This window comes from Loxodonta africana, chromosome 8 (genome assembly GCF_030014295.1).
Source record: "Loxodonta africana isolate mLoxAfr1 chromosome 8, mLoxAfr1.hap2, whole genome shotgun sequence".
Lineage (NCBI taxonomy): Eukaryota > Metazoa > Chordata > Mammalia > Proboscidea > Elephantidae > Loxodonta > Loxodonta africana.
Genome location: NC_087349.1, coordinates 100,358,288 through 100,385,002, shown reverse-complemented (window position 1 = coordinate 100,385,002; position 26,715 = coordinate 100,358,288). Strand labels below are relative to the sequence as shown.

General features: G+C 38.6%; 1 protein-coding gene across 3 annotated transcripts in view; it reads left to right on the top strand.

The window, feature by feature from the left end:
• VPS41 (VPS41 subunit of HOPS complex) overlaps window positions 1-26,715 on the top strand; it is a 263,655-nt gene that overhangs the window by 162,871 nt on the left and 74,069 nt on the right. For all 3 annotated transcript variants that reach the window (XM_010587165.3, XM_023544248.2, XM_023544249.2), the window contains 3 exons: window positions 8,856-8,975; window positions 10,211-10,357; window positions 16,236-16,302. In XM_010587165.3, the coding sequence (XP_010585467.1) occupies window positions 8,856-8,975; window positions 10,211-10,357; window positions 16,236-16,302 (334 nt within the window). The remainder of the gene's footprint in view (window positions 1-8,855; window positions 8,976-10,210; window positions 10,358-16,235; window positions 16,303-26,715) is intronic.

Genomic DNA, 26,715 nt, shown 5'->3' with positions numbered 1-26,715 from the left:
ACCTTGCTGCTGAAGGGGTCCAACCTTGAGCCCAGCCCTGGGAAATATATCCTCTGATAGCTGCAAACTAGAAAGCAGTTGCAAGTTGGGCATTAACAACTAGCTCTGTTAAGTGTATGGGTCCATAATGGAAGTTTTCTTTTTTTAAAATGCCCCAATGCACTGGGTTGGGTTTTTGTGAATCATTCTGAAATCACATTTACAGTTTAAGTTTGCATATGCAGAAATTGCATATTGCTAGTTTAAACAGGGGGGCACTGGTGGCACAATGGTTAAGAGCTACGGCTGCTAACCAAAAGGCAGCTCGCATCTACCATCTGCTCCTTGGAAACCCTATGGGGGAGTTCTACTCCATCCTGTAGGTGGCTGTGAGTCAGAATTGACTCGATGGCAATGAGTTTGGTTTTTTGGTTTAAATAGGAGCCTACCTAACACATCAGCTGAAGTTCATTGCTAAACATATATAGGTGGGCCGGTGGGTAGGTAGATAAATAGATCTGTATCTATGTGCCATTTTCAAGTTTTTAATATAAAGGAAATTGTTCCCAACTTCTTTTGTTCACATTGAACCTGTAACTTAAATTTCATTGGTTGCTAAATTGGCTGTTTCCTTATGTTGACATAATTTTTAAATTTCAAAGCATTGTTCTGTCTGTATAGTTTTCACAGCAATAGTTAACTTGAAGGGATTGTCCAAATTCTGTGCTGCCTTGAAATTGTGTCTACTTGGATACTGTTTGGACTCAGGTGGGCTCTGGAAATGTTCTGTGTATAGAGGCTTTCTATGGTAGCAGTATTTGCACTGTGTTTAACTTCTTTTAAACAAGTTGAATTGCCTTTCGGGAAGGGACACAGAAGGATTGTAGCTTACTCAGAAAATAACCACTGAGATTAAAGCAACAATATATTTAGGATATTCCCTCTTTCTTCCTGCATATTTTATGTTCTTTCTTGATGGAGATAGTAACACTGTTGGTGGCGTTTAGACAAGCCTTGCTTTTTTAGCAGTGGTACTGAGCCAAAGCCAGACAAGGCACTCACCTGCTCCACTGGGTTTGTCTTGGTCTCTCCTACCTCTAGCAAGATTCAAGATTCCTATTAGCTGCTCAGCAACAGCCACCATCCCTGGTCATATCCTGCTGTCTTAATGTTTTTCTCATTTGCCTTTTTAACTTTTATTGTGCTTTAGATGAAGGTTTACAGAGAAAATTGGTTTCTCATTAAACAATTAATACACGTATTGTTTTGTGACATTAGTTGCCAACTCCAAGACGTATCAACACTCTATCCTTCTTGCCCTTGGGTTCCCCATTACCAGCTTTCCTGTCCCCTCCTGCCTTCTCGTCCTTCCTCCTGGGCTGGTATGCCCATTAGTCTTGTTTTGTTTATGGGCCTGTCTAATCTTTGGCTGCAGGGTGAACTCAGGAGTGACTTCCATACTGAGTTAAAAGGGTTTCTGGGGGCCATATTCTTGGGGTTTCTCTAATTTCTGTCTGGTCTTTTTTTTGTGAGTTAGAATTTTGTTCTACATTTATCTCCTGCTCTGTCCAGGACCCTCTTTTGTGATCCCTGTCAGAGCATTTGGTGGTGGTAGCTAGACACCACCTAGTTGTGCTGGACTCAGTCTGGTAGAAGCTGTGATAGTTGTGCTCCATTAGTCCTTTAGACTTATCTTTCCCTTGTGTCTTTGGTTTTCTTCATTCTCCGTTGCTCCAGATGGGACGGGACCAGTGGAGTATCTTAGATGGCCACTCACAAGCTTTTAAGACCCCAGATGCTACTCACAAAAGTGGGATGTAGAATATTTTCTTTATAAACTGTTATTCCAGTTGAGCTAGATGTCCCCAAGACCATGGTCTCCAGACCTCAGCCTAGTAACCCAGTCCCTCAGGGAGTTTGGATGTGGCTATGAAACTTCCATGACCTTGCCTTGGTCAAGTTGTGCTGTCTTCCCCAGTATTGTGTGCTGTCTCACCCTTTACCAAAGTAACCATTTACCTATTGTCTATTTAGTGATGCCTTTTTAACTTTTATTCATAATTTTTTTCCATTCTTGGATTTTTAAATCCTTCTGTCTTATGTCTTCCCCATCATTATGCCCTTTCTCTGTTTTTAATGAGAACATCTTATTTGGTATGTTCTTATTCGCTAGGTTTTACTTTTTTTCTTTCTCTGCTTTATTTTATTATCTTGTGCTCCAGAATTTTATCTTATCTGATGTTTTATCTTTGATGGGCTCTCTGTTTCCCTCAAGCCCCTCAGTCCTTCCTGTGGGAACACACGCTGATATCTGAGACATTCCCATGGGTTTATGCCACCACTCAGCCTTTTCTATGGCCAAAGGCAAGAGGTGTTGCTCGTATTCAGGAAGCCTGAAGAATCAAGTGATTTATGTACTTGGAAGATCACAAGATGATTAAAAAGGGGCCTATCATACTCCCTTTCTTTCGGGGCAAAGTGGGTGGTGGTTAATGGCACTGTTAAACTACCAGAATCCATGGCTTTATTATAGCCCGATAGGAATCCAGCCACATGTGTGGGAAATTCTGAGATGTGCATCTTACCCCTCTGTAGTGTAGGAAAGTACTAGATAGATTTATCAGCACAAAATATAGGAGAGTAAAGTATATTGCTGAGGATGCGAGGGCTCCCATTGAAATATAAGCACTGAGAGTGCTTTACTGCCAGAATGTGGATTTATGGGAAATAAAGCCCTAAAATACTTTCTCCAACAAAAAACAGACCTCTTGAAAACAGTTTTTCCTCTCTAGGTACGTAGCTCCCATTGAGCTTAAATTGCTCTCAGTATTGTGATAATGACAATTCAGTATTACAGGATGTGGAAGATGAACCAAATAAATTAACCAGCTGCTTTTAAGGGCAGTTCGCTCAATGGCATACCCCTAAAATGCTTTGTAGAACATTCATGCTCAGTAGGTCTCTAGGCAGTTTTATGACTAGAAGAAAGAAATGGGTTTTATTAAATGTCAGTGTAATACAGGGAAATAGTTTCGTGGTAGTTAAATTAGTGTAGAATGTTTATAAGAAAAGTAGCTTATCTTAAATCACTGAAGCTGAACTTTCTTCGGCATTCCTGCCAGAAAATGTGTTTCTGCTTGGAATTCCCATAGATTAGGGTAGATGAATGAGTGGAGAGTAAATGATTTTTGCTCCTTCTCCTCCTATGTGAATCTCTCTGTCCTATAGAATGGCATAGATCAAATTCTGCGCATACAGCATAGTCGCATTGGAGAGTTTCAGAGGATAGGGATGGGAATAATCTTATAATTACTAACCAACTTTTCGGGCTGAGCAACTGAAGGACTTTGGGGAATTGCATAGCTTCTTTTGTAGCAAACACAGTTGCATTATATGTATGGACGACAAAACAAAGAATTAAGACTAGTAGACCTAGGAAAGTCTACTCAGTATCTAATATTTATACTATGTCATAATTGTCTAGCAAAGTATAAGATATGCTCCCTTTCCCCAAAGCATTGGCAGTCTGTTGGGAAGACGGATGGTAAGGACATGAATCTCAGCGAACAGGATATAATACGGTACTCCTTGTGCCATGAGAGAACCAGCATGACCATAAAACGTATGCGAAACCAATAAATTAGGGGAAAATCGTTTGCTTACAAAAGAATTCTACTAAGTGATGAATTTCACTAATGTATTTAAGGCTGTTTACTTACAGGTTATTTCTTATTTTTCATCCACAAAATATAAAGGTTAAAATGAATTAAACCACTGCTATTTGAAAAGCATCAGAAAAGAACATGAAGCATGTCTAAAAGTATAATTGTAAACTAGTTAAAATTAGTTTCATTTACTGAAGTTAATATATTCACCACCACCAACACTTCCCTTTTTTTTTTTTTTTGTTTGGAGCGCACATCATGTGCATAGAATGGCTTGTGTCTGTGTTATAAAACTATCACTAAAGGAGAAGATTCTTAGTTCCTCTGATTCTATGCTAAAACAGAGCCCACATGGCTTATTGTAATAGGACTTTGGAAACTCAGAATCAACACTGGAATGGACTGACTTCAGAATTCTCTACTTCTTTTCTTCCTGCCCTCTGCTGGAAGTTCTCATTGGAGCTGGAGCAGGAGACAAAGGGAGAGCAGGGTCCACACTGAGTACGATAGAAAGGATTGATTGGAATGGGAGTTTAGATTTTTATTGGAATCACAATAAGACTTCATTAACAATTTTCTAAAGAAGTTTACATTTTAATAGTAGTTTATGTGAATTAATTCCAATACATATGCACTGTGCCTTCAAAATGCCTTCTTTAAGTTCCAGTGAATTTTTGATACCATTTTTACTATTATATTATTTCAACTATTCCCCTAAATTGTCTCGATTGTAAAAATAAGGTGATAGATTTTCATTCTCATTAATGTATTATCATTACAAAAATAAACTTCGTTTAATGCAGGAAAACTTTCAGTGGAGATAATCACTTTATAATCTCCTGCCACCCATTTCTAGAATTGTGATTATAATGTATCTTTCACGTATTTTATGATGATATTATACATGCATACACATTCATGTTTTCTTTAAAGGGCATCATATTTAATTCTGGTTTGTAATCTTTTTTTTATTTTAATATTCTCTGAACATCTTTTTATGTTACTAAATGTACATATAAAAAATCATTTAAAAATGGGTGTATGTTATTCAGTTGTCTAGCTCAATCTGCTTCACTAAAGACTACAGCCAGGAAAATCCAATGGGCAGTTCTACTCTGTTTTGGGTTGTTATGAGTCAAAATCAACTTGATGGCACCCAATAACAACAGCTCTTACCACATTTTACTCGGTGGTTAGTTCATTTCTGGCTGTTATAAATAACTTTACATATACCTTTGTTCACTTTTCTGTTCATTTCATTAGCAGAAATTCCCAGGAGTAGACTTTCTGGGGTCATTTTTAAAGCTTTGTGTCCATAATGCTAAAGAATCTTCCAGACAGGTTACTCCAAAGATGACTGTTTAGTAGTTTAAAGATGTCTGCTGCCCTGGACCCCACCAGTGTTTGGCCGTACATCATTTTGGTCGGTCTCTGTCAGGTCTTCCTGTTGTTTTTCCTTAATCTGTCAATTCTAGGACCATTGCCACACTGTTTTGAGAGTTATTTTACTGTCTGTCAGGGCAAATCCATCTCCCCCTCTACTACCACCAAAATGCTTAATTAAAAAAAAAAAAAAAATTATTTTTGTTATTCTCACTTTTTTTTTCCAATAAATATTTAGTATTTTTTGCAAATTATAGAATTGTTCTCTTTGGGATTTTCTTTGGGCTTGCATTAAAATCTTAGGTTAACTTAGTGGGAATTAAGCTCTTCGGTGAGAATTTTGATTCTTCTTCTCCAGGAACATAATGTGTCTTTCCATTTATTTAGTTCTTCTGTATCCCCCAGTAAAGTGTTTTTGTCACGTAGCTAAAACGTGCAGATCTGGTTTTGTTGGTGATTAGCTTTTACAGCTATGGACTTTCCTTTGTTTAAAACTTTAATTGTATCCCAGAAGTTTAAGTTTATAGTATTTGTGTTTTAATTTTCAAAGTCCCCTGTTGTAATTTGATTTCCCATTACCCAAGAATTGAGAGTATTTTTTTTAATTTTATTTTTCTTATCCTGTGTTACTCATTTCTTGCCTAAATTTATTGTCAGGTGACAATGAAGATAGCAAGAATTAGATCTTATTTTTAAAGTTCTGTTTTTTTGACTCATTGTTGGACTCAGGAGTGGAGTATTTCTCTTATTCCTTAGAGAAATCCCATTATTTTCAGATACTGAATTTTTCCATATTGCTAGTTTTCTTGTTGGCAAATTTTGTGCATTTGTCCTAGTGTGTAAAAAGTTGTTCTTTTTTTTTTTCTAGGCAATGGTGGGAGAGAGAAAAGTTTTATGCTTGGTTTTTGCTAGTATTGGAACACAATTACCTGTCAGGGAAATGACTACCAAAGAATGTAATCACTGGTGCAGCAGGAAAGTGTTTCTGTATTTACTGAGGCAGTTTGATGTGTATACAGGTGCTGCCCACCTCAGGTAACTGGCACCACTGTCCTTCGTGGGCACCCTCTTGTTGCCAGTGTGCCTGCTTCCCCTTACCAAGCGATGGCTAGAATGGTGGGGGGAAAAAAACAAGCCCATTGCCATTGAGTTGATTTTAACTCATAGTTGACCTATAAAACAGAGTAGAACTGCCCCATAGAATTTCCAAGGCTGTAAGCAGACTGCCACGTCTTTCTCCCATAGAGTGGCTGGTAGGTTTGAACCCCTGACCTTTTGGCTAGCAGTTGAGCACTTTAACCATTGTGCCATCTGGGCTCCTACAGAAGGATGGCAGATGGAGCTATTCTAGTGTAAGTGCTGCCAATGCTGACCCTAGTCTTTCTTTCCCAAGGTAAGCTTTGCCCCTGGCTCCCCTCACCTTCAGCCTCCATTATACTGAACGTGGGAAGAGTTTGACATTCTGGTACCTAACGGACCAACTACACCCCAAGTGGGCTTATTCTTTGTTGTTGTGTGCCATTGAGTCAATTCTGACACATAGCGACCCTATAGGACAGAGTAAAACTGCCCTATAGGATTCGCTAGGCTGTAATCTTTATGGGAGCAGATTACAGGTCTTTTCTCCCACGGAGCCACTGGAGGGTTCGAACTGCTGACCTTGCAGTTAGCAGCTGAGCACCTGACAGTTGCACCATCAGGCCTTCAAGCTATTTCCTTCACTAGATTCTTATTTTTTTCTATGTTTTACAGAATTTTTCTTAAAAAATTTTAGGCATATTTAATTTATCCAGCATAGGTACAGATTGTTTCCCTTTTGATACTGGAGTGTCCATTTCTAGGTGGGAACTGAAGAAAAGGAATTTGATGCTGTCCTCCACCACCCTTTTCTCGTGACCATCCAACCAACCATTACATCGGGCAGGTGGTTATTGAGCACTCACTGTGCCCAACTCATTTCTTACAATCACGTCCATTAAATCCCAGCCACAGGTGGAAGATGGACATTTCAATCTTATCAGTTCCTCAGGTTTGTTAGCTGCCTCTCTTTCATGGAGTGTGATCTTACAGATAGCAGAACTATGTTCTCAGGCTTTCTCTTCCCTTCCCAAATTTCAAACCTATCCTGTCACGAAATACTGAACACATTCATCATCCCTCTGCATTTGGCTTCATGCAGTGACTTCCCTCCTTGTACTTTCCTCCATCCTCTGTTCTCCATGTGGATGGCAGAGGGAGAGGCTGACTCACAGACAGAGGACATACCTAAAGGCCTCTAAGTGGGAGGCCAGAAGGCATGGTGGTGACGATTTCTTACTTTGGAACTGGGATGGCAGAGATGAAGGTAGGTTAGAAGGTCTTTGACAGTGTATAGGATTTATCTAATGGGAAGAAAGAACTAAATATGTTCAGTAAAATCTCTGCCTCCAGCCTACAATGTGGAGGCTGTAATGCCACCTTGCTTTTGCTTGGAAAATAGAGACCTTCAAATGGATCTATACAGTTACAGTATTTTAAAGTGACTTACCCTCAGCTTACTTACACAGATGGACAGTAAATATTAGTGTTTTGTTTCTCTTTTATTGTATTCTATCTGACTATAGGAGCCTATCAATTGAAAATATATATATAGGAAATAGAAATAGAAATTTACTCCTTCCTCTGTTAGCCGTTTCTTTTCCTCTTTTGAGTTAGGGAACACACAGAATTTGCTGAAATGAACTGAAATTACCTCTAATGACAGGAATTTTAAACATTCTGTTAATGGAATCTGTTTTCAGCATTTGCTTTTAAAGGGTAAATATGTATTTCAAGATTGCCTGTCTTAAGCTGTGTATTGTATAAATGTCTTAAGAGATTTAAATTGAATATGTCAAAAAAATTTCATTATTTCCTTAATAATTCATGAATTGCTAGGACTACATGATCGTCAGAGCCCTGGTGGCCCAGTGGTTAAGAGCTTGACTGCTAACCGGAAGGTCGGCAGCTCAGATCCACCAGCCGCTCCTTGGAAACCTATGGAGCAGTTCTACTCTGCCCTGTAGGGTTGCTATGAGTTGGAATCGACCAGATGGCAATGGGTTTTTTGTTTTTTTACATGATCATAAGTGTTAGAAGTTTTGACCAGTTATAAACCCTAAAGCAAATTCATTTCGTGATGTGAATTACTGCTCAAAAGCCATTATTAAATTACTTGTCTTGGTTTAAGTGAGGAACAGAGACTGCTTCTAACTATTGCAGTTTACTCTGTGATTAATGGATATTATTTTCAAGGAAAAAGTTATGAGGTTTTGATTTTCCAGGGTTCAAAACGAATGAATTCTTAAGCAGTCATTTGAAGAACTTTCCACGGTCCATAACTTTTGATTCATTAATGTGCTTCTTTTTCATGAATGTTGGTATTTTGGTGCCATCTTGTGGCATGACACTGTAGTGACTTCAAAACTCAAATGCATTTTAAATAATTTTCTGGGCTGGGTACTGGTAATTCTTTGCAAATTGCAAATTATTTATATACCAACCAGAAGACCAAACCCATTGCCGTCCAGTCAATTCCAGGTCATTGTGACCCTATAGGGCAGGGTAGAACTGCCCCATAGGGTTTCTGAGGAGCAGCTGGTACATTCGAACTGCCGACCTCTTGGTTAATAGCCACAGCTCTTAACCACTACACCACCAGGGCTCCATAGCACTATAAGTGTACATAAAAATATTGAAATTGAGCTAGTTGTTATTTAGTCACATCATAGACAAACAAAAATAGTAGTTAAGGTATCTAATATGTGATTCTCAGTTCCTAAAATGCTGTTTTTCTATACTTGGTCCTAGTTGCTGCTGTTTGAACGGTCTTGGATGAGCAGATGGAAGTCTTTGGTTCTTCATGAAGGGGAAGGAAACATAAGAAGTGTGAAGTGGCGAGGCCACTTGATTGCTTGGGCCAACAACATGGTAAAAGCACGCCTCTGGGTTCCTGATGCTTGCGCAGAGGAAGGACGTTGACCTATAACCAGGGGAGAGGGTGCCACTCACTGACTGGGTCATTTCTAAAAGATATAAGTAGTCATTTTGAAAAGATACCTAATTACTATATTATGAAAGCCAAAAGCAATCTAATTTCTTGTATCTTCCAGGTATGATCTGAATCATACCTGGAAGGTACAAGATCTGAATCATACGTGGAAGGTACAAGAAATTAGATTGCTTTTGGCTTTCATAATATAGTAATTCCCAACATATTCTGGACTCTATTTTAGAGTAAGAAACCCAAGGCCTGGAGAGTAGCCAAGAAAATGAAAAGCCATCTTAATAACTGAAGGGCTGCGTTGGGAGTGTGGTCTTGAAAATACCATTTGCCTATTAGCCAAGGGCAAGTAACAGTTGATATAAAACAAGTGTGGAATACCACTGATTTCTTTTCTTTTTTACTTTATAATCACAGGCAAAAGTTCAGGCCTGGCTTAAAAAAGAGTAGATCATAATTTTTGGTGCCGCACTTATTTAAAGTTTACTTACTGTGAGTTGGGACTGGTAGAAAGTTTTTACAGATGTCTTTTTGACATCTGGCAGATCTTTTAGAATTTCAAGGTATAATTTAATAAACCAGTTTTATTCGGTTTTAAATATTAGAAACCTCCCAGAATCTACTTCACTTTTCAGGACTTCTCTTACTTCTCCGGTTTATGATAAAGGTAAACAAACCTGTGGCCTCTTGGTTTATTTTTAGCTAGCTGCTTGCTAAACGTTTCCATTTGAGAACTTTAAAATGTCAAGTATCATTTTCTTTATATAGTGATTTTTTCAGATTCAAACCTTTTCTAAAAAATAAACCCGATTTTTGTGGTGGAACAATGCGGTTAGAAATGTTACTTGTCTGTCATTTTGAAAATGTACTGGTTGATCTCTGTACATTTCAGATTTGGGTTGGATTTGAGTCACCCGTGTCATCTTTCATAAAATCTCCTTTGCCCAGAAAGAAGGATGTTTTTTCTTTTGTTTTTGGTTCTCTTAAGGGTTTGTGTGCAGCAGAAGGACTTTCCTTTGCACAGCTATCAGCAATTCTCAGAAACCACGGTCAATATTTTGCAGTGCTGGTTATTGGTGGTGTGCACCAGTGGCGGTTAATAAATTTCCCGTCACTTTCCTTCTCCCAAGTAGAGGGTTTTTAATGCTACTTTATTTTCTAGGGTGTGAAGATTTTTGACATCACTTCAAAGCAAAGAATCACCAATGTGCCCCGAGATGATATAAGTCTTCGCCCGGATATGTATCCCTGCAGCCTCTGCTGGAAGGACAACGTGACGCTAATTATTGGCTGGGGGACTTCTATAAAGGTGCCTGTGCTTGTCTTTGTAATAAACCATGTTATTTTAGATCCACTGAGGATGATCCAAGGAAATATGAGTTCTCCAATGGCTTCTAGGAACCAAAGTTCTTCACCTAACGTTATCATGTTGCTGTAACCATTTAATACTTGAATCCTTTCACGTGTGTAAATTTTAAGGTAACAGTCTTTCTTTTCATACCATGTGAAACAATTTGGTATCTTCCCTGTATTTAGGATGGTGCTGCATTTTTTTTTTTAATCTTTTTTTAATCTCTTAACCCAGTTGACCGTAGCTATTTATGGAGCATGCGGTTAGTTGTGTTGGTTAGTCAGGTTTTCCCCTCTTTGCTGTTCTTTCCATTTCCCTTTGCTTTGACCCTTACTGTCTTCATTAAAGTTACTGATGATGGAGAGAGAAGGTTAAAACTAAATCATCCTGCTTGCTTGGTAATAGTTTGATGGAGAAAAGACCCAGACTTAAACTATCTATAATAGGATTTGGGAATATTTTGTGACGTATAATTTTCTGACCCTTATATGCCTGGATAAATGAAATTTCACTGTCCTACAAAAGGAACCTGTCTTAGTTACCTAGTGCTGCTGTAACAGAAATACCACAGGTCGATGGCTTAACAAAGAGAAGTTTATTTCTTCACAATAAAGTAGGCTAAAAGTCCAAATTCAGGGTGTCAGTCAGCTCCAGGGGAAGGTTTTCTCTCTCTTGTCAGCCTTCTCGTCAATCTTCCCCCAGACTAGGAGCTTTTCCGCACAGGGACCCCAGGTCCAAAGGGCACACTCTGCTCCCCTTTTTTAGTGGTATGAGGTCCCCCAGTGTCTGCTCGCTTCCCTTTCCTTTTATCTCTTTAAGATAAAAGGTGATGCAGGCCACACCCCAGGGAAACTCCCTTTACATCAGATCAGGGATGTGACTTTAGTAAAGGTGTTATAATTCCACCTTAATCTCCTTTAACATAAAATTACAATCACAAAATGGAGGACAACCACACAATACTAAGAATCATGACCTATCCAAGTTGACATATATTTTGGGGGACAAAGTTCAATCCCTGACAGGATCCAAAGCTCATTTACCTTGATTTCATGCTTACCTGGTGCTTGTCTTATATTAGATAACTTAAAAGCAAAAAGCTGTTTGCTGCCTTTCAAAAATATATAGCTTAATGTAAACAAAATGAGCTAAAAATGAGCTGAGGTACAAATAGTAGGAGAAAGTATCCCAACAATAACCTAATGGATACAGTTCAGGCTTTAGAGTCAGAAAGACCTGGGATCAAATCCAACTTCTCCATTTATTTCCTTTGTGAGCCTCTCTAACCATGACTATCCTTACCTGTAAAATGGGGGTACTGATCGTTCTCACATCATAAGTTTTGGGGAGGATTAAATGAGGTATTGCATGCAAAGAGGTTAGCACAGAACCTGACATATTGTAAGCACTTAATAAATAGTGGCATAGTGGTTAAGTGCTATGCCTGCTAACCAAAAGGTTGGCAGTTAGAATCCACCAGGCACTCTTTAAAAACTATGGGGCAGTTCTACTCTGTCCTGTAGGGTCGCTATGAGTTGGAATTGACTTGATAACAATTGGTTTGGTTTAATTTTGGTCTTGTTATTATTCCATCAAGTTTTAGAAAAGTCTTAACACTTGTTTTTATTTTTGTTTTTTTTTTTCACGAAAAAGACACGGCTATTTAAAATTTCACTCTTCTCTGGAAAGGGAAAGCATAACAATTATCAGTCCAATGATTGTTATGACCAAAACAAGCATTGTTAATTACATTTGAGATACGATCCCCCTGGCCTTTATCTGGTGTGATTTAGGTTCTCTTTGCTGTTCTTATGTGCTAAATGAACACAGCGCTACTCACACTTTTAGGGTAAAGAGAAGGAAGTTGTCCCCAGTAGTCTAGGACAGCAAAAATGATTCCCCAGCCTCCCTACCCCATGTGTGGTTACGTATTCAATAAACTTATATTTTTTGAATTCCTCACATGGACCAGGTGGATTTTTTTTCTTTCAAAGTTCAGATTTTCTTTTCTTTCGGTGAAAGACAGGGCAAATTAGCCTTTAGGGACACATAACGGATTTACTGATTGCTATCAGGAACGCTTTCTTTAGTAGTCTGGATAATGATATCAGGTCCTGATCTCTGGAACCTACGTTCCCTGTAAGTATGGCAAAAGGGTGACTGTTATCTGGTGAGAGATGTGATTAGGTTAAGGGTCTTGAGATGGGGAGATTATCCTAAATTTTCCAGTTGGGCCCTAAATGTAATCATAACCTGTTGCTGTTGAGTCAGTTCCGACTCATAGTAACCCCATAGGCCAGAGTAGAACTGCCCCATAGGGTTTCCAAGGAGCCACTGGTGGGTTTGAACTGCTGACCTTTTGGTTAGCAGCTGGATGCTTAACCACTGTACCACCAGGGCTCCTTATAAAGAGGCAGACGAAGATGTTACCACAGAAGAGGAGAAGGAAATGTGACCACAGAGGCAGAGATTGGAGTGATGTGGCAAAGTAATGCCCGTAACCCCTAGAAGCTGGAAGAATCCAAGCAACAGATTGGTGTTCATGAGTCATGTCCTTGGGTGTTATTGATATAAATTGCTCTTGTAATCCTTGATCTGCTCTTATGTAGGACATGAGCTTAGGGTAACATTTAGATAAGTGTTGATATACCTGCAACTGCTGCCACCTGCTTATGAGACAAGTGCTGTAATAAGAACTCAGACCACAGAACTGGAGGCATGAAGTAGAGCCCTGCCCTGAGCTGCCATTAAGGCCATGTTTCCTTGTTTTCAAAGAGACTGTGGCACATGGGCAAGACATAGTCAGTCTGTTGCCTGAGTTCTGAGTCTAGCTATATGATCTTGGGTAACTTATGTAACTCTCAGAGCCTCAGTGTCCTTATCTCTAGGTGAAGGATGAAAAATTACCTTCAGGGGTCTTTGAGGATTGGAAGAGGTCCAGTCAGTCCTCAGGTTCTGTCAATATCGCTGAAATCTCTCCTTTCCATCCTCCTGTCAGGTCTCCCTGGCTGTAGTTTTGCACCTTTCATTCTGCCCGCCCCCCACCCCCCCCCGCCCCACACAGTGCAGCTGGGGTCATCTTTCTAGAGTACAGATCAGATGATATCATTTCCCTGTTTTAACCCCTCCATGGATTCTCGTGGCCCATAGCATGACACCCTAATCTTGAGCATAACTTCCAAGGTACTACATGATCTGACCCCTGTGTTTCTTTTCTGTCTATACTCTGTTCTCCCTCACGGCTCCTTTTCTGTCTAAATGACCTTGCAGACTATTGCGTTGCCCTTTGGCACCTGTCTTATCTCTCTTGCTTCAACTTAGATATCACTTCTTCCAGGAAGCCTTCCTCCTCTGTCAGTAGATGCCCCTGCTCTGTACTTCTGTACTTCCTTGTCACCCTCTAGCAAAATGCCTTATTTAATTGTGAGTCTTCCCCACTAGACCATAACCTTCTTAAGAAAACAACTCTGCCTTGTGAAGCACTTTACCTAAAACTGGGACCCAGTAGTTGCTCAAAAGGTGCTAGCTAATATTTGTTCTTATATATATATATATATATATTTATTTATTTATTTTTATTATTATTATACTTCAGACCATTTGAGACACTACTGCTCATGTACTTTTGTCAGCACATTAAAAGAGTTGTCCATTTGCATTGTGGAGCATGCCCCTGCTAGGTAATTAGTAATTTTCCTACTAAGTGTGGAGACAAGAGTGGAGAACTTATAAAATCAAAGGCCTACTTAAAGAAGAAGGAAACTGGGGAAAGTGGGAGGTGAAGAAACTGTATGAGATGGACAGGAGACAAGTGGCAAAAAGCAATCAAGGGAAGAAGATAGCCAGTTCCTTCTAAGTAATGCATACACCTCCACAGTTGTGGGTTCAGGTCCCAGGTTAGGGACAGTGAGGACACTGAGTGTCACTGAGTTGCTGCAGTGTCACTGAAAGCAATTTGAACATGTATATTAAGCAAGCAAACAAAACAGAAAACTTGTACAAGTGTACATACCCATTGTTCTGTCAATTCTACTTCTAGAAATTTGTCCTAAGGAAACAAAAGTCCAAAAGTTTCATGTAAAAGTATGTTGATTGTACTATTGCTTTTAGTAGAGATAGATAGAAAAAAAAGGTTTAATGTCCAAAAAAAGGGAACTAATTGATTAAATGATAGTATGTTCATGTAATGAAATACTGTAAAGACATCCAAGAGTTATGTTATAGAAGAATATTCAAATAAAAAATTATTCATAGTAAATTGTTAGGAATTTTTTTATTAAAGTTCAATAATGGTGTTCCTTTTGTGTTGGGACTATGGGTGATATTTCATTTTTCCCTTTTGCGTGTGTGTATGTGTTTTTTTAATTTTCTGTAGTGTACTCAGACATACCAGTGATCATGAAGATGGCATGGGACTAGGCAGCATTTAAATCTGTTACACATAAGGTCACCCCAAGTTGGAGCCAACTCAAGGGCATCTGACAACAACAAATTATAAGTTGTGGAGCTGCTATAGCAGAACACAATAAATACTTTCCAAAAGAAGTAAAAAAAACCTGATCACTGATGAAGGTTGTATAGGATCAGTACTTTAACGTTAGACTTACCTGGGTAGCTGAACTTATGTAAATTTTTCTCATTTCTTACTACAAAAATAGAATATATTCATGCTAGAAAATACTGCAAAGGAAATAGAAAATATTCACTTATCACCTACAAATAACCATTGCTAACGTATATATATATACATATATATACGTTAGCAATGGTTATATGTATATATATACATACAAACTGTATATATGTGGGGTTTGTGTATGTGTTGTGAGTGATAGATAAGTATTATATTTTTACCCAAACTTTTTCTCTGTGCTTATAATTTGAAATAGGAGTTGGCATACTTTTTTGCTTATGGAACTGATAGTAAAAAAAAAACTTTGGCTTCATGGGTCAGATAACCTACCTGCTGCAAATTTTCCTTTTCTCTTTCTTATTTTTTCTTCCCTCCTATCTTCTTCTTTCCTCTTTTCATTTTTTTTAATTACAATCCTTTAAAAAGATAGCTCATTGACCATAAAAAAAATAAGTTGTGGACTGAACGTGGGCCTCAGATTTTAGTTTTCCAACCCCTGAGGCGGCTCAGTGGCTAAGTGCTCCACTGCTAACTGAAGGTTTGGTGGCTCAAAATCACCAGCTGCTCTGAGAGAGAAAGATGTGGCAGTCTGCTTTTGTAAAGATTTATAGCCTTGGAAACCCTATGGAACAGTTCTACTCTGTCCTATAGGGTCGCTATGATTCAGAATTGACTCGACAACAACAGCAGTGTATTTTTTCGTAATGCATTGATTTTAATATACTCGAGATAAGAAAAACGTGGGAATTTTACGAAGTGTTATAGCAACAGTGTAATAAAATACCAATATGCAATTAAGAACACAGATTTAATGTGGACATTGCCTAGATTAGCCATCGGGAATTGTTGGTTGTGGCTTTTTTTATACTTCTGCCAGAACTTTGTCTGGATGATGATGGAAGTTGCCATTAAAATCTTAAAAGTTAAAAAGAATGGGTCATTGGAAACATTAAAACTGTGTTATTGCCTTTTTTTCTTTTGCCCTTGAGTAAGATTTTATTGAAGAATATTGTTGGAGAATGTAAACAATGATTGCTGTATGTCATTCAAATTAACTTCTGTCTTTTAAGTCCCATGATAGATTATGTGGACTCCATCTGTAGTGCTACATGGTTAATTTAACAAAAGTATCATATATTGGATAAAATATTAGGGAGAATTTTCCATCCAGTGATTAAAATTACTTATGAATTTGTTTTCCAGATATGCTCAGTCAAGGAACGGCATGCCAGTGAAATGAGAGACTTGCCAAGCCGATACGTTGAAATAGGTATGACTCCACCATTTGTCTTCCGTGACTGTAAAACTTCAAAAGAGTGTCCATTTTATTAAGTGGAAGCCTAAAACCGTGGTCCTTTACAGGGCTCATCACTTGGTACCTCGATAAAATAGGTCAAGAAGCTTTTGTTTTAAATTTTGAAACTTCCATCATGGAGACCATTTTTTTTCTAACTATATTTCTCATATTTATACATTAACTTTCTAGTTGGCTTTGAAGTTAGAAAACCATGGGTTTGGGTTCTGGCTCTGTTATTTACAGTGTAGGCTTTGGGCAAGTCACCACATGTTTCAGTATTCTTATCTGTAAAATGTGGACAAGAGTACATGTCTCACGGGTTATCTGTGACAAGTGTTGTTACTTGGTGCTGCCGAGTCAGTTCTGACTTGTAATGATGCTATTACAACAGAACAAAATGCTGCCTGGTCCTGCTCCACCCTCACAATCACTGCTGTGTTTGAGCCCGTTGTAGCCACTGTGTCAACCCATCTTGTCGAGGGTCTTCTTTTTTGCTGACCCTCTACTTTATGAAGGGACTGGTCCCTCCTGATAACATGTCCAAAGTAAGTGTTTGTCTCACTGTTCTCGCTTCAAAAGAGCATTCTGGCTGTACGTCTTCCAAGACAGATGTGTTTGTTCTTCTGGCAGCCCATGGTGTATTCATTATTCTTCACCAACACCATAACTCCAGTGCATCAATTTTTCTTTGGTCTTTGTTAGTCATTGTCTGGCTTTTGCATGCATATGAGACAATTAAAAACACCATGGCTTGGGTCAGGTGCACCTTAGTCCTAAAGGTGACATCTTTGCTGTTTAACATTTTAAAGAGGGCTTTTCTAACAGATTTGTCCAATGCAATATGTCATTTGATTTCATGACTGCTACTTCCATGGGTATTGATTGTGGATCCAAGTAAAATGAAATTCTTGACAACTTCAGTCTTTTCTTCATATGTCATGATGCTATTCATTGGTCCAGTTGTTAGGATTTTCATTTTCTTTATGTTGAGGCGTAATCTATACTGAAGGCTGTAGTATTTGACCTTCATCAGTAAGCGCTGTAAGTCTTCTTCATTTTCAGCGAGAAAAGTTGTGTCATCTACATATCACAGGTTGTCAATGTGTCTTCCTCCAATCCTGATGCTGCATTTTTCTTCATATAGTTCAGCTTCTCAGTAAGTATGATGAAAGGATACAATCCCAACATACACGTTTTCTGATTTTAAACCACACAGTATCCCCTTGTCTTTTCGTATGACTACCTCTTGGTCAGTGTACAAGATTCCATCTGAGCACAATTAAGTGTTCTGAAATTCTCATTCTTCACAGTGTTATCCGTAATTTTTTTATGACCCACACAGTCAAATGCCTTTGAGTAGTCAATGAAACACAGGTAAACATCTTTCTGGTATTCTGTACTTTTAGCCAGGATCTATCTGGCATCAGCAATGATATCCCTCATTCTATGTCTTCTTCTGAGTCCAATTTGGATTTCTGACATTTCACTGTTGATAAACTGCTACGAAAGCAAAATTTTACTTGCATGTGATATTAATGATATTGTTCCATGATTTCCTCATTTTGTTGGGAATTTATGCCAAAGATGAAGAAATAGAAGGTTTTTTTTTACCAACTTCTACAGTGTGAAATTGATCAAACATGCAATCAAGATGCATCGATAAGGAAAATATTAGTCCAAGGGACTAATAAACCACATGAACCACAACCTCCACCATCTTGAGCCCAGAAGAACTAGATGGTGCCTAGCTACCACCACCAACCACTCTGACAGAGATCAAAATAGAGATTTCTAGGCAGAGTGGAAGAAAAATGTAGAACAAAATTCAGATTCTCAAAAGAAGACCAGACTTACTGGTCTGACACAGGCTGGAGGAACTCCCGAGACTGTGGTTCCCAGACACCCTGCTAGCTTAGAACCGAAGCCACTCTGAAAGTCCACCTTGCAGCCAAAGATTAGACAGGCCTATAAAATAAACAATAACACACAGGAGGAATGTGCTTCTTTGTTCAGTCAAGTAGACAAGCCCAAATGGGCAACACTTGCCCAAAAGCAAAGACCCCAGAAAGCAGGAAGGGACAGGGACATTGGACAAATGGACAGAGAGAACCTGAGATGGAAAGGGAAAGGAGGAGAGTGCTGACACATTGCGGGGATTGCAACCAGTGTTACAAAACAGTTTGTGTATAAATTTTTGAATGAGAAATTAATTTGTGCTCTAAATTTTCACCTGAAACACAACAAAATTAAGAAAAAAAAATGCTTTGATAATTGGTGGTGATGGGAATGTGAAAGTTGGAAACAAAGAAGAATCAGTAGTTGGAAAATATGGCCTTGGTGATAGAAATGACACTGGAGATTGCATGATAGAATTATGTCATGTTTTTTCACTGGAAATGTACCTACTCCTCACTTATTGAGAAGATTAAGCTCCAAAGACCAGGTTGTTACACTAAATTCAGTGTTAAGTGAAAATGGAGGATGACTACATCATTACATAACTACCAAATTACATCATTACATAACTACCAAACCACTGAGAATCATGACCCAGCCAAGTGGCACAGAACCTTAACCATCAGAGTCAGCCTTACTCTGGCCTCACACCTCGGCTGTCATTATTGCCAGATGTACATTGTTAATACACAAAATAGTTAATTAGTAGATTTTTTACTATTTGTAAATGTGAAATGTTGGATAATGAGATACTTGATAACTGGAGAGTAGGTATACCTTCTTTAAGCAATGTAAATGATGGGTATATACATGGACCTCGCTGGATGGAATACACTGGAATCAACTTGGCTACTTCTATGGAAAGAGAATATGGAGAAACTCAATATCATCAGTCAGAACAAGGGCAGAGGCCAACTGTGGAACAGACCATCAATTGTTCATACGCAAGTTCGAGTTGAAGCTGAAGAAAATTAAAACAAGTCCACGAGAGCTAAAGTATGACCTTGAGCATATCCCACCTGAATTTAGAGACCATCTCAAAAATAGATTTGACACACCGAACGTTAATAACCGAAGACCAGACCTGTTATGGGATGACATCAAGGATATCATACATGAAGAAAGCAAAAGATCATTAAAAAAACAGGGAACAAAGAAAAGATCAAAATGAATATCAGAAGGGACTCCGAAACCTGCTCTCGAACATTAAGTAGCTAAAGCAAAAGGGAGAAGTAATGAAGTAAAAGAGCGAATAGACAATTTCAAAGAGCGGCTCGAGAAGACAAAGAAAAGTATTGTAATGAAATGTGCAAAGATCTGGAGTTAGACAACCAAAGAATACACTCAGCGTTTCTCAAGCTGAAAGAACTGAAGCAGTTGTTGAAGCCTCGAGTTGCAATTTTGAAGGCTTCAATGGGCAAAAAATTGAATGACACAGGAAGCATCAAAAGAGGATGGAAGGAATACGCAAAGTCACTGTAACAAAAAGAATTGGTCGACGTTCAGCCATTTTAGGAGGTAGCATATGATCAAGAACCGATGGTATTGAAGTAAGAAGTCCAAACTGCTCTGAAGGCATTGGTAAAAAACAAGCCTCCAAAAATTGATGGAATACCAACTAAGATATTTCAACAAATGGATGCAATGTTGGAAGTACTCACTTGTCTATGCCAAGAAATTTGGAAGACAGCTACCTGGCAACCAACTGGAAGAGATCCATAGCTGTGCCCATTCCAAAGAAAGGTGCTCAAACAGAATGAGGAAGTTACCGAACATAATTCTGTGAGAATTACAAGAGTTAATGCACTCACAGCACACAGTACAGCTTTGTCCTGTCAACTTGTACCTTTTAGTATTAATTTTCGTTCCTCACTGGACTGGCCCAAGCTGCGGTAATCTTTTATCTGGGTCACTGCAGCAGCTTCCTTTCTGGTTTGTCAGGTTCCACTGTGTATTACTCTAATCCATCCTCCACTCTGCAGCTAAAGTACAAATCAGATCATGCCAACGCCTTCAGTCCCTTCCCACTGCTCTAAGGATAAAGATGGGACTCCTTAAATGGACCATAGTGACCTTTGTTGGCTCTTACCTGCCTTAGCTTCAGCTCATACCAAGCTTTTCCTTCCTGTCTATACTGCAGCCACACTGGCCTTCTCCCACCTACTCATACTTCTTCGTCCCACAAGCTGTTGTCCATGCTCATACTTATGTCTGGGATGCTCTTCCTGTCTCTTTCCACTTCACTGACGCTTAATCATCCTTCATACCTCAGCTCAAGTGTTGCTGTTCTGGGAAAGCCTACTGTGATCTCCCTAGCTAGGTCAGGTTCTTCTGTTCTAGACACATTTTAACACTGTATGCCTCTCCTTTCTGGCACTTGTCTCAGTTGTATGCTTTTGTAATTACTCAACACATTTCTGTCTCTTGCACCAGACTGTGAGCACTTTGAGAGCGCACAGTGTGTCTGCTCTTGCTCAGTGTTTGTGTCTCAGTGACCTGCACAATACCCGGCACACAGTAGGTGCTAAATAATATTGCGTAGAATTAATTTGTGATTCTGGGAAATTGCTATTAAGACTAGTATGCCAAAAACCAAATACCATTGCTTCTGTAACTTAGTTTTATACCTTAGTTTGCAAAAATTATTCAGATGAGAAGAATGAGAACTGGTAGACTTTTTGGGGTAATACCTTAAACAGATGTAGTAAAAGCTATTTTTGTATTATTTAGAACTGAAATATTTCCTTCATGAGACAGAGTTATAAAAAGATTTGCCGTATTTTAAGTCAGCTGGGAAAGATCATCCATCAGTTTGGATGGTGGGTGAGGAATAAAAATTTGATAGGTCGTTGTAACAAGGTGAACCTGAAATAAAGCATTTGCTCATGACTGTTTATCTAGGAACAGAGAAAGGCAGGGGCTTTAGTACTCACACGCCTAATGTGAACACAGCATTGAAACCTGGAATACTTTGTACTTGAAGTCAGAGGGCCATGTTAAGGTTCTCATTTTTTTTCTTTAAACATGAAAGCATCAGTACATTGTTTAGATTGCTCAGAATATAGGCAGAATAGGCATACGCTGGATGTAATGCTACTAAGGCTGAGTGAGTCACAGGATAAAAGACTCATGAGATAAACATATTTCCGTATCTCTTCTCCTTTCATGCCCAGTCCTTTCCTACCAAACAAAACAAAACTTTGAACATCTCAATACATAATATACGGAGAGATAAGTTGAAGTATCGATGACTAAAACAAAAACCCTGGGAATCCTTAAGGATGTAAAAATCTCAGGGAGACAAGAAAATGTAGCAATTGTCATCTTGTCTCCTTGCTTGATATTTATTGTTAATTGTCGTAACAACCCTTTTGAAGTGTATCTGATACACTTCTCATTCTGTAAATGAAAAAATTGAGGTACAGGAAGGTAAATCGTTTGTCCAAGGTCTTTCTACCATGAAGTTAAACTGGATAGAATCTCATCCTGTAGAGCCACCTAAAAGCTTCCAGGGAGGCAAGGCAGTTTGCTGAATCACTGCATGGTCTTGATAAGGTCGCCTAACCTTCCTGAGCCTTGCTTTTCTCACCTGTAAAATGGAGATGATAATACCTATCTTTTGAGAATTAGAGATGACATAGAGGTATAGAGATAACACGCCTAATGTGGTGCTTAACACACAGTAGATGCTCACTAAATGGTGGTGGTTATTATCACTGTGCAAAGCTTCCATCTCTACTCTGTGACTGCTAATAGCTGGCCCAGTGCTGGCCCTAGAGCCCAGGGATCATTAAAGTGTACGTCACCTGTACTGCAATTTACTGTGCATAAGTACTAACAGTATCACATTACTGACATTTGACTACTATGGTTAGTGGTTAAGTACCATTTGTCCCCCACTTGAGAGCAAACCTTTAAGAATATAAGCCATTTTCACAGCAGGAGGCAAAATGGTTTAGGTAAGAGTCCTTGACTAGGATAAAGGGAAAGAGAAATATTAGGAGGTCTGGATTACAATTTGCTTTAGCCTTGAACAGTGTGAGCCACTGTTCTTTAGTAAATGAGACGAAAATGGCATAGAGAATTAAAAAATACGTATGGTTTTACATTTCTTAGAAGCCACGTCTTTCTAACTCTTTTTGAGTCAGAATGTTGTTGGCAACACAAAAGTTATTCCAGTCAGTAGTATATTAACCTGTTCTTATAAATTAAAATTATAATGGTAATGAAGATTAATCTTACTGGCCAGTCACCAATCCAAGAAAAGATTCCCTGGGCATAGGATTTTTTTGAATGTCATTTCTTCTTCCAAATACACCATTAAAAGTAGGTTGTGGCCCATGCCTACCACCCTTATTTTAACCTAACTTGATCACTTGTGATCTCACAAGACTCCCTAACTCTGTGAAACTTTTACCAGCGTCTTCCATGGTCTTTACGGAATGGTAGCTGGAGAGCTGGTATTATGATGTTTGGAAATGAAGTCAATATTTATGTGTCATTTTTTGGGATCTACTGCCATGGGCAGATAACTTACATGCAAAGAATTCATGACTCATTTCATATGGAAGTTTGTTTCTAAAAAAATTAATAGAAAAACTGTATGGAAATCTATATCATATCACAAAGAAACCAGGAAGAGAGAGAAGAGAAAAGAAGGAAATCTTTTTCCCTGTCAATATGTGATCCCAGTATCTTTAGTTATTCATATACTTAAAAAATTTAGAATATAGTTATTATGTCGTTCCATTTTCATCCTATTGATGGATTGAGTAAACAATGGCCTGGAAATTGAACATCTGCATGTTGGAGAGGAACTCTGAGATAAATTTTTTCTTAGATCTAAGTGTCATTCTTCATTCAGCTGTCATCATTTTGACTCAGACATACAGGCTACAACAGTGAAATAGTTCTCTTGTGCACATGAGTGACATGGTTTTATTTCTTAGTCTAAGTCTCAGTAGGGATTCTGACAGTTTTTGGTGTCACTCAAAGTGTTTTTACTTGAGGATCTAGCTAGGTATGATACCCTGTTCAGTTTAACTCTTAATTTATTAATTCTTCTGTTCTGTATTTTTTCCTGACATTTAATTTGGAATTTTTAAAACATACAAATAAAGAAGTTTGCAGTGAATACCCATATATTCAACTCTTACATTCTGCAATTAAGATTTTGCCATATTTACTTTATTATAGTACCCATTCCTGATAAAAACTCTCACCAAAATAGGAATGGAAGGAAAATTCCTCAGTATAATTAAGGGTGTACAAAATCAACAGCCAACATTATTCTCAGTGGAGAGAGACTGAAAGCATTCCCCTTGAGGATGGGAACCAGACAAGGATGCCCATTATCATCACTCTTACTCAATATTGTACTGGAAGCCCTAGCTAGAGCAGTAAGGCAAGAAAGGAAAATAAAGGGCATACAAATTGGTAAGAAAAAAGTAAAACATAAAACTCTCCCATTTCACAGATGACATGATCATATACATAGAAAATCCCAGAAACTCCCCAAGAAAGCTACTGGAACTAGTAGAAGAATTCAGCAGATTGGCAGAGTGCAAGATCAACATACAAAAATCATCTGGATTCCTCTACATCAACAAAGAAAACTACAAAAATGAAATCAGAAAAACAGTACTATTTATAATAGTCCTCAAAAAGATAAAATACCTAGGAAAAAATCTAAGTAGAACCATAAAAGACTTATACAAAGAAAACAACAAAACACTAATGCAAGAAACCAAAAGATACTTACATAAATGGAAAAACATCCCATGCTCATAGAAGGGAAGACTCAACATTGTGAAAATGTCAATACTACCCAAAGCAATCTGCAAATATAGTGCGATCCTGATCCAAATTCCAACAACATTCTTTTTTTTTGTATAATTTTTATTGTGCTTTAAGTGAGAGTTTACAAATCAAGTCAGTCTCTCACACAAAAACCCATATACACCTTGCTACACACTCCCAATTACTCTCCCCCTAATGAGACAGCTCGCTCTCTCCCTCCACTCTCTCTTTTCGTGTCCATTTTGCCAGCTTCTAACCCCCTCCACCCTCTCATCTCCCCTCCAGGCAGGAGATGCCAACATAGTCTCAAGTGTCCACCTGATCCAAGAAGCTCACTCCTCACCAGCATCCCTCTCCAACCCATTGCCCAGTCCAATCCATGCCTGAAGAGTTGGCTTTGGGAATGGTTCCTGTCCTGGTACAACAGAAGGTCTGGGGGCCGTGACCACCAGGGTCCTTCTAGTCTCAGTCAGACCATTAAGTCTGGTCTCATGAGAATTTGGGGTCTGCACCCTACTGCTCTCCTGCTTTCTCAGGGGTTCTCTGTTGTGTTCCCTGTCAGGGCAGTCATCGGTTGTAGCCGGGCACCATCTAGTTCTTCTGGTCAACAACATTTGTCAAAGAAATGGAAAAACTAATTATCAACTTTGTGTGAAAAGGAAAGAGGCCTCGAATAAGCAAAGCATTATTGAAGAAGAACGAAGCAGGAGACTTCATACTCCCTGATCTCAGAACCTACTGTACAGCCATGGTAGTCAAAACAACCTGGTACTGGTACAATGATGGACACATAGACCAATGGAACAGAATTGAGAACCCAAAAGTAAATGCATCCACATATGGACAGCTGATCTTTGACAAAGGATTGAAGCCTGTTAAATGGGGAAGAGATAGTCTCTTTAACAAATGGTACTGGCAAAACTGGATATCCATTTGCAGAAAAATTAAACAAGATCTATACCTGAAACCATACACAAAAACTAACTCAAAATGGATCAAAGACATAAATACAAAACCTGTGACTGTAAAAATCATGGAAGAAAAAATAAGAACAATGCTGTCCATACCCATTGCTGTCAAGTCAGTTCCGATGTATAGCAACCCTATAGGACAGAGATGTCACCAAAGAAGACACTTTGGTGGCTTACAAACACATGAAGAGATGCTCATGATTGTTAGCCATTAGAGAGATGCAAATCAAAACTACAATGAAATACTAGCTCACCCCAGCAATAATGGCACTGATCAAAAAAACAGAAATAAAGCAATACTGGTGAGGTTGTGGGGAGGTTGGAACTCTTATACACTGCTGGTGGGAATATAAAATGGTACAACCACTAAAGAAAACAGTATGGTGCTTTCTTAAAAAGCTAGACATAGAAATACTATATGATCCAGCAATCCCATTCCTAGGCATATGTCCTAGAGAAGTAAGAGCCGTGACAAGAATAGACACATGCACACTCATGTTCATTGCAGCATTATTCACAATAGCAAAAAGGTGGAAACAACCTAAGTGCCTATCAATGGATGAATGAGTAAACCAACTGTGGTGTATACACACAGTGGAAACTATGCAATAATAAAGAATAATGATGAATCCATGAAACATCTCACAACATGGATGAATTTGGAGGATATTATGCTGGGTGAAATAAACCAATCACAAAAAGACAAATATTGTATGAGACCACTATTATACATAGAAAGAAACTTTTTTTTTTTTTAATAGTTACCAGAGATGGAAGAGGGAGAGAAGGAAAACCACTAACTAGACAGGTGTTAACTTTGGTGAAGTGAAAGCCAACACACAGTATGGGGGAAACCAGCACAAGATAACCAAGGCAAGGGAAGATACTGAGACATATGCAAGAATAAAAGACAGCAAAGATAAGTACTATAACGTAGACAATTCTGCAGCAACAGTAATAACAAACAATAATTTTTGAGTGGATACATAGGTAGATACATATGCTAAAAAGGTATAGGAGGGCATATAGGGGTACACACACGTGCATATATAGGTTTGACTGGATATTTCTACATACATATTTGTATGTGCTCCATGTATATTGATATGTATAATAGAGCACACAGACAGCACAGTCATGGAAACAGCCTAGACATATCCAGACACCTTGCCAGGGTGGAGTTACTGGGCTTGAAGGCTAAGGACCATAGTCTTGGGGGACATCTAGGTCAATTGGCATAACATAGTTTATAAAGAAAATATTCTACATCCTGCTTTGGTGAGCAGCATCTGGGGTCTTAAAAACTTGGAAGTGGCTATCTAAGATACAACTATTGGTCTCTTCCCATCTGGAGCAAAAGAGAATAAAGAAAACGAAAGGCTCAAGAAAAGTTAGCCCAAAGGTTTAAGGAACCATAGGAACCACAGCCTCCACCAGCCTGAGACCAGAAGAACTAGATGGTGCCTGGCTACTACTAATTGCTCTGACCATGATCACAATAGAAGGTCCCAGTTAGAATAGGATTAAAAAACGTATATGTGTGTGTGTATGTATTTTTTTATTATTTTTTTTATGTATATATATATATATATATATAAAATAAAGTTTAAATTCATAAGAAAGACCAGATTTACTGGTCTGAGAGAGATTGGAGGAACTC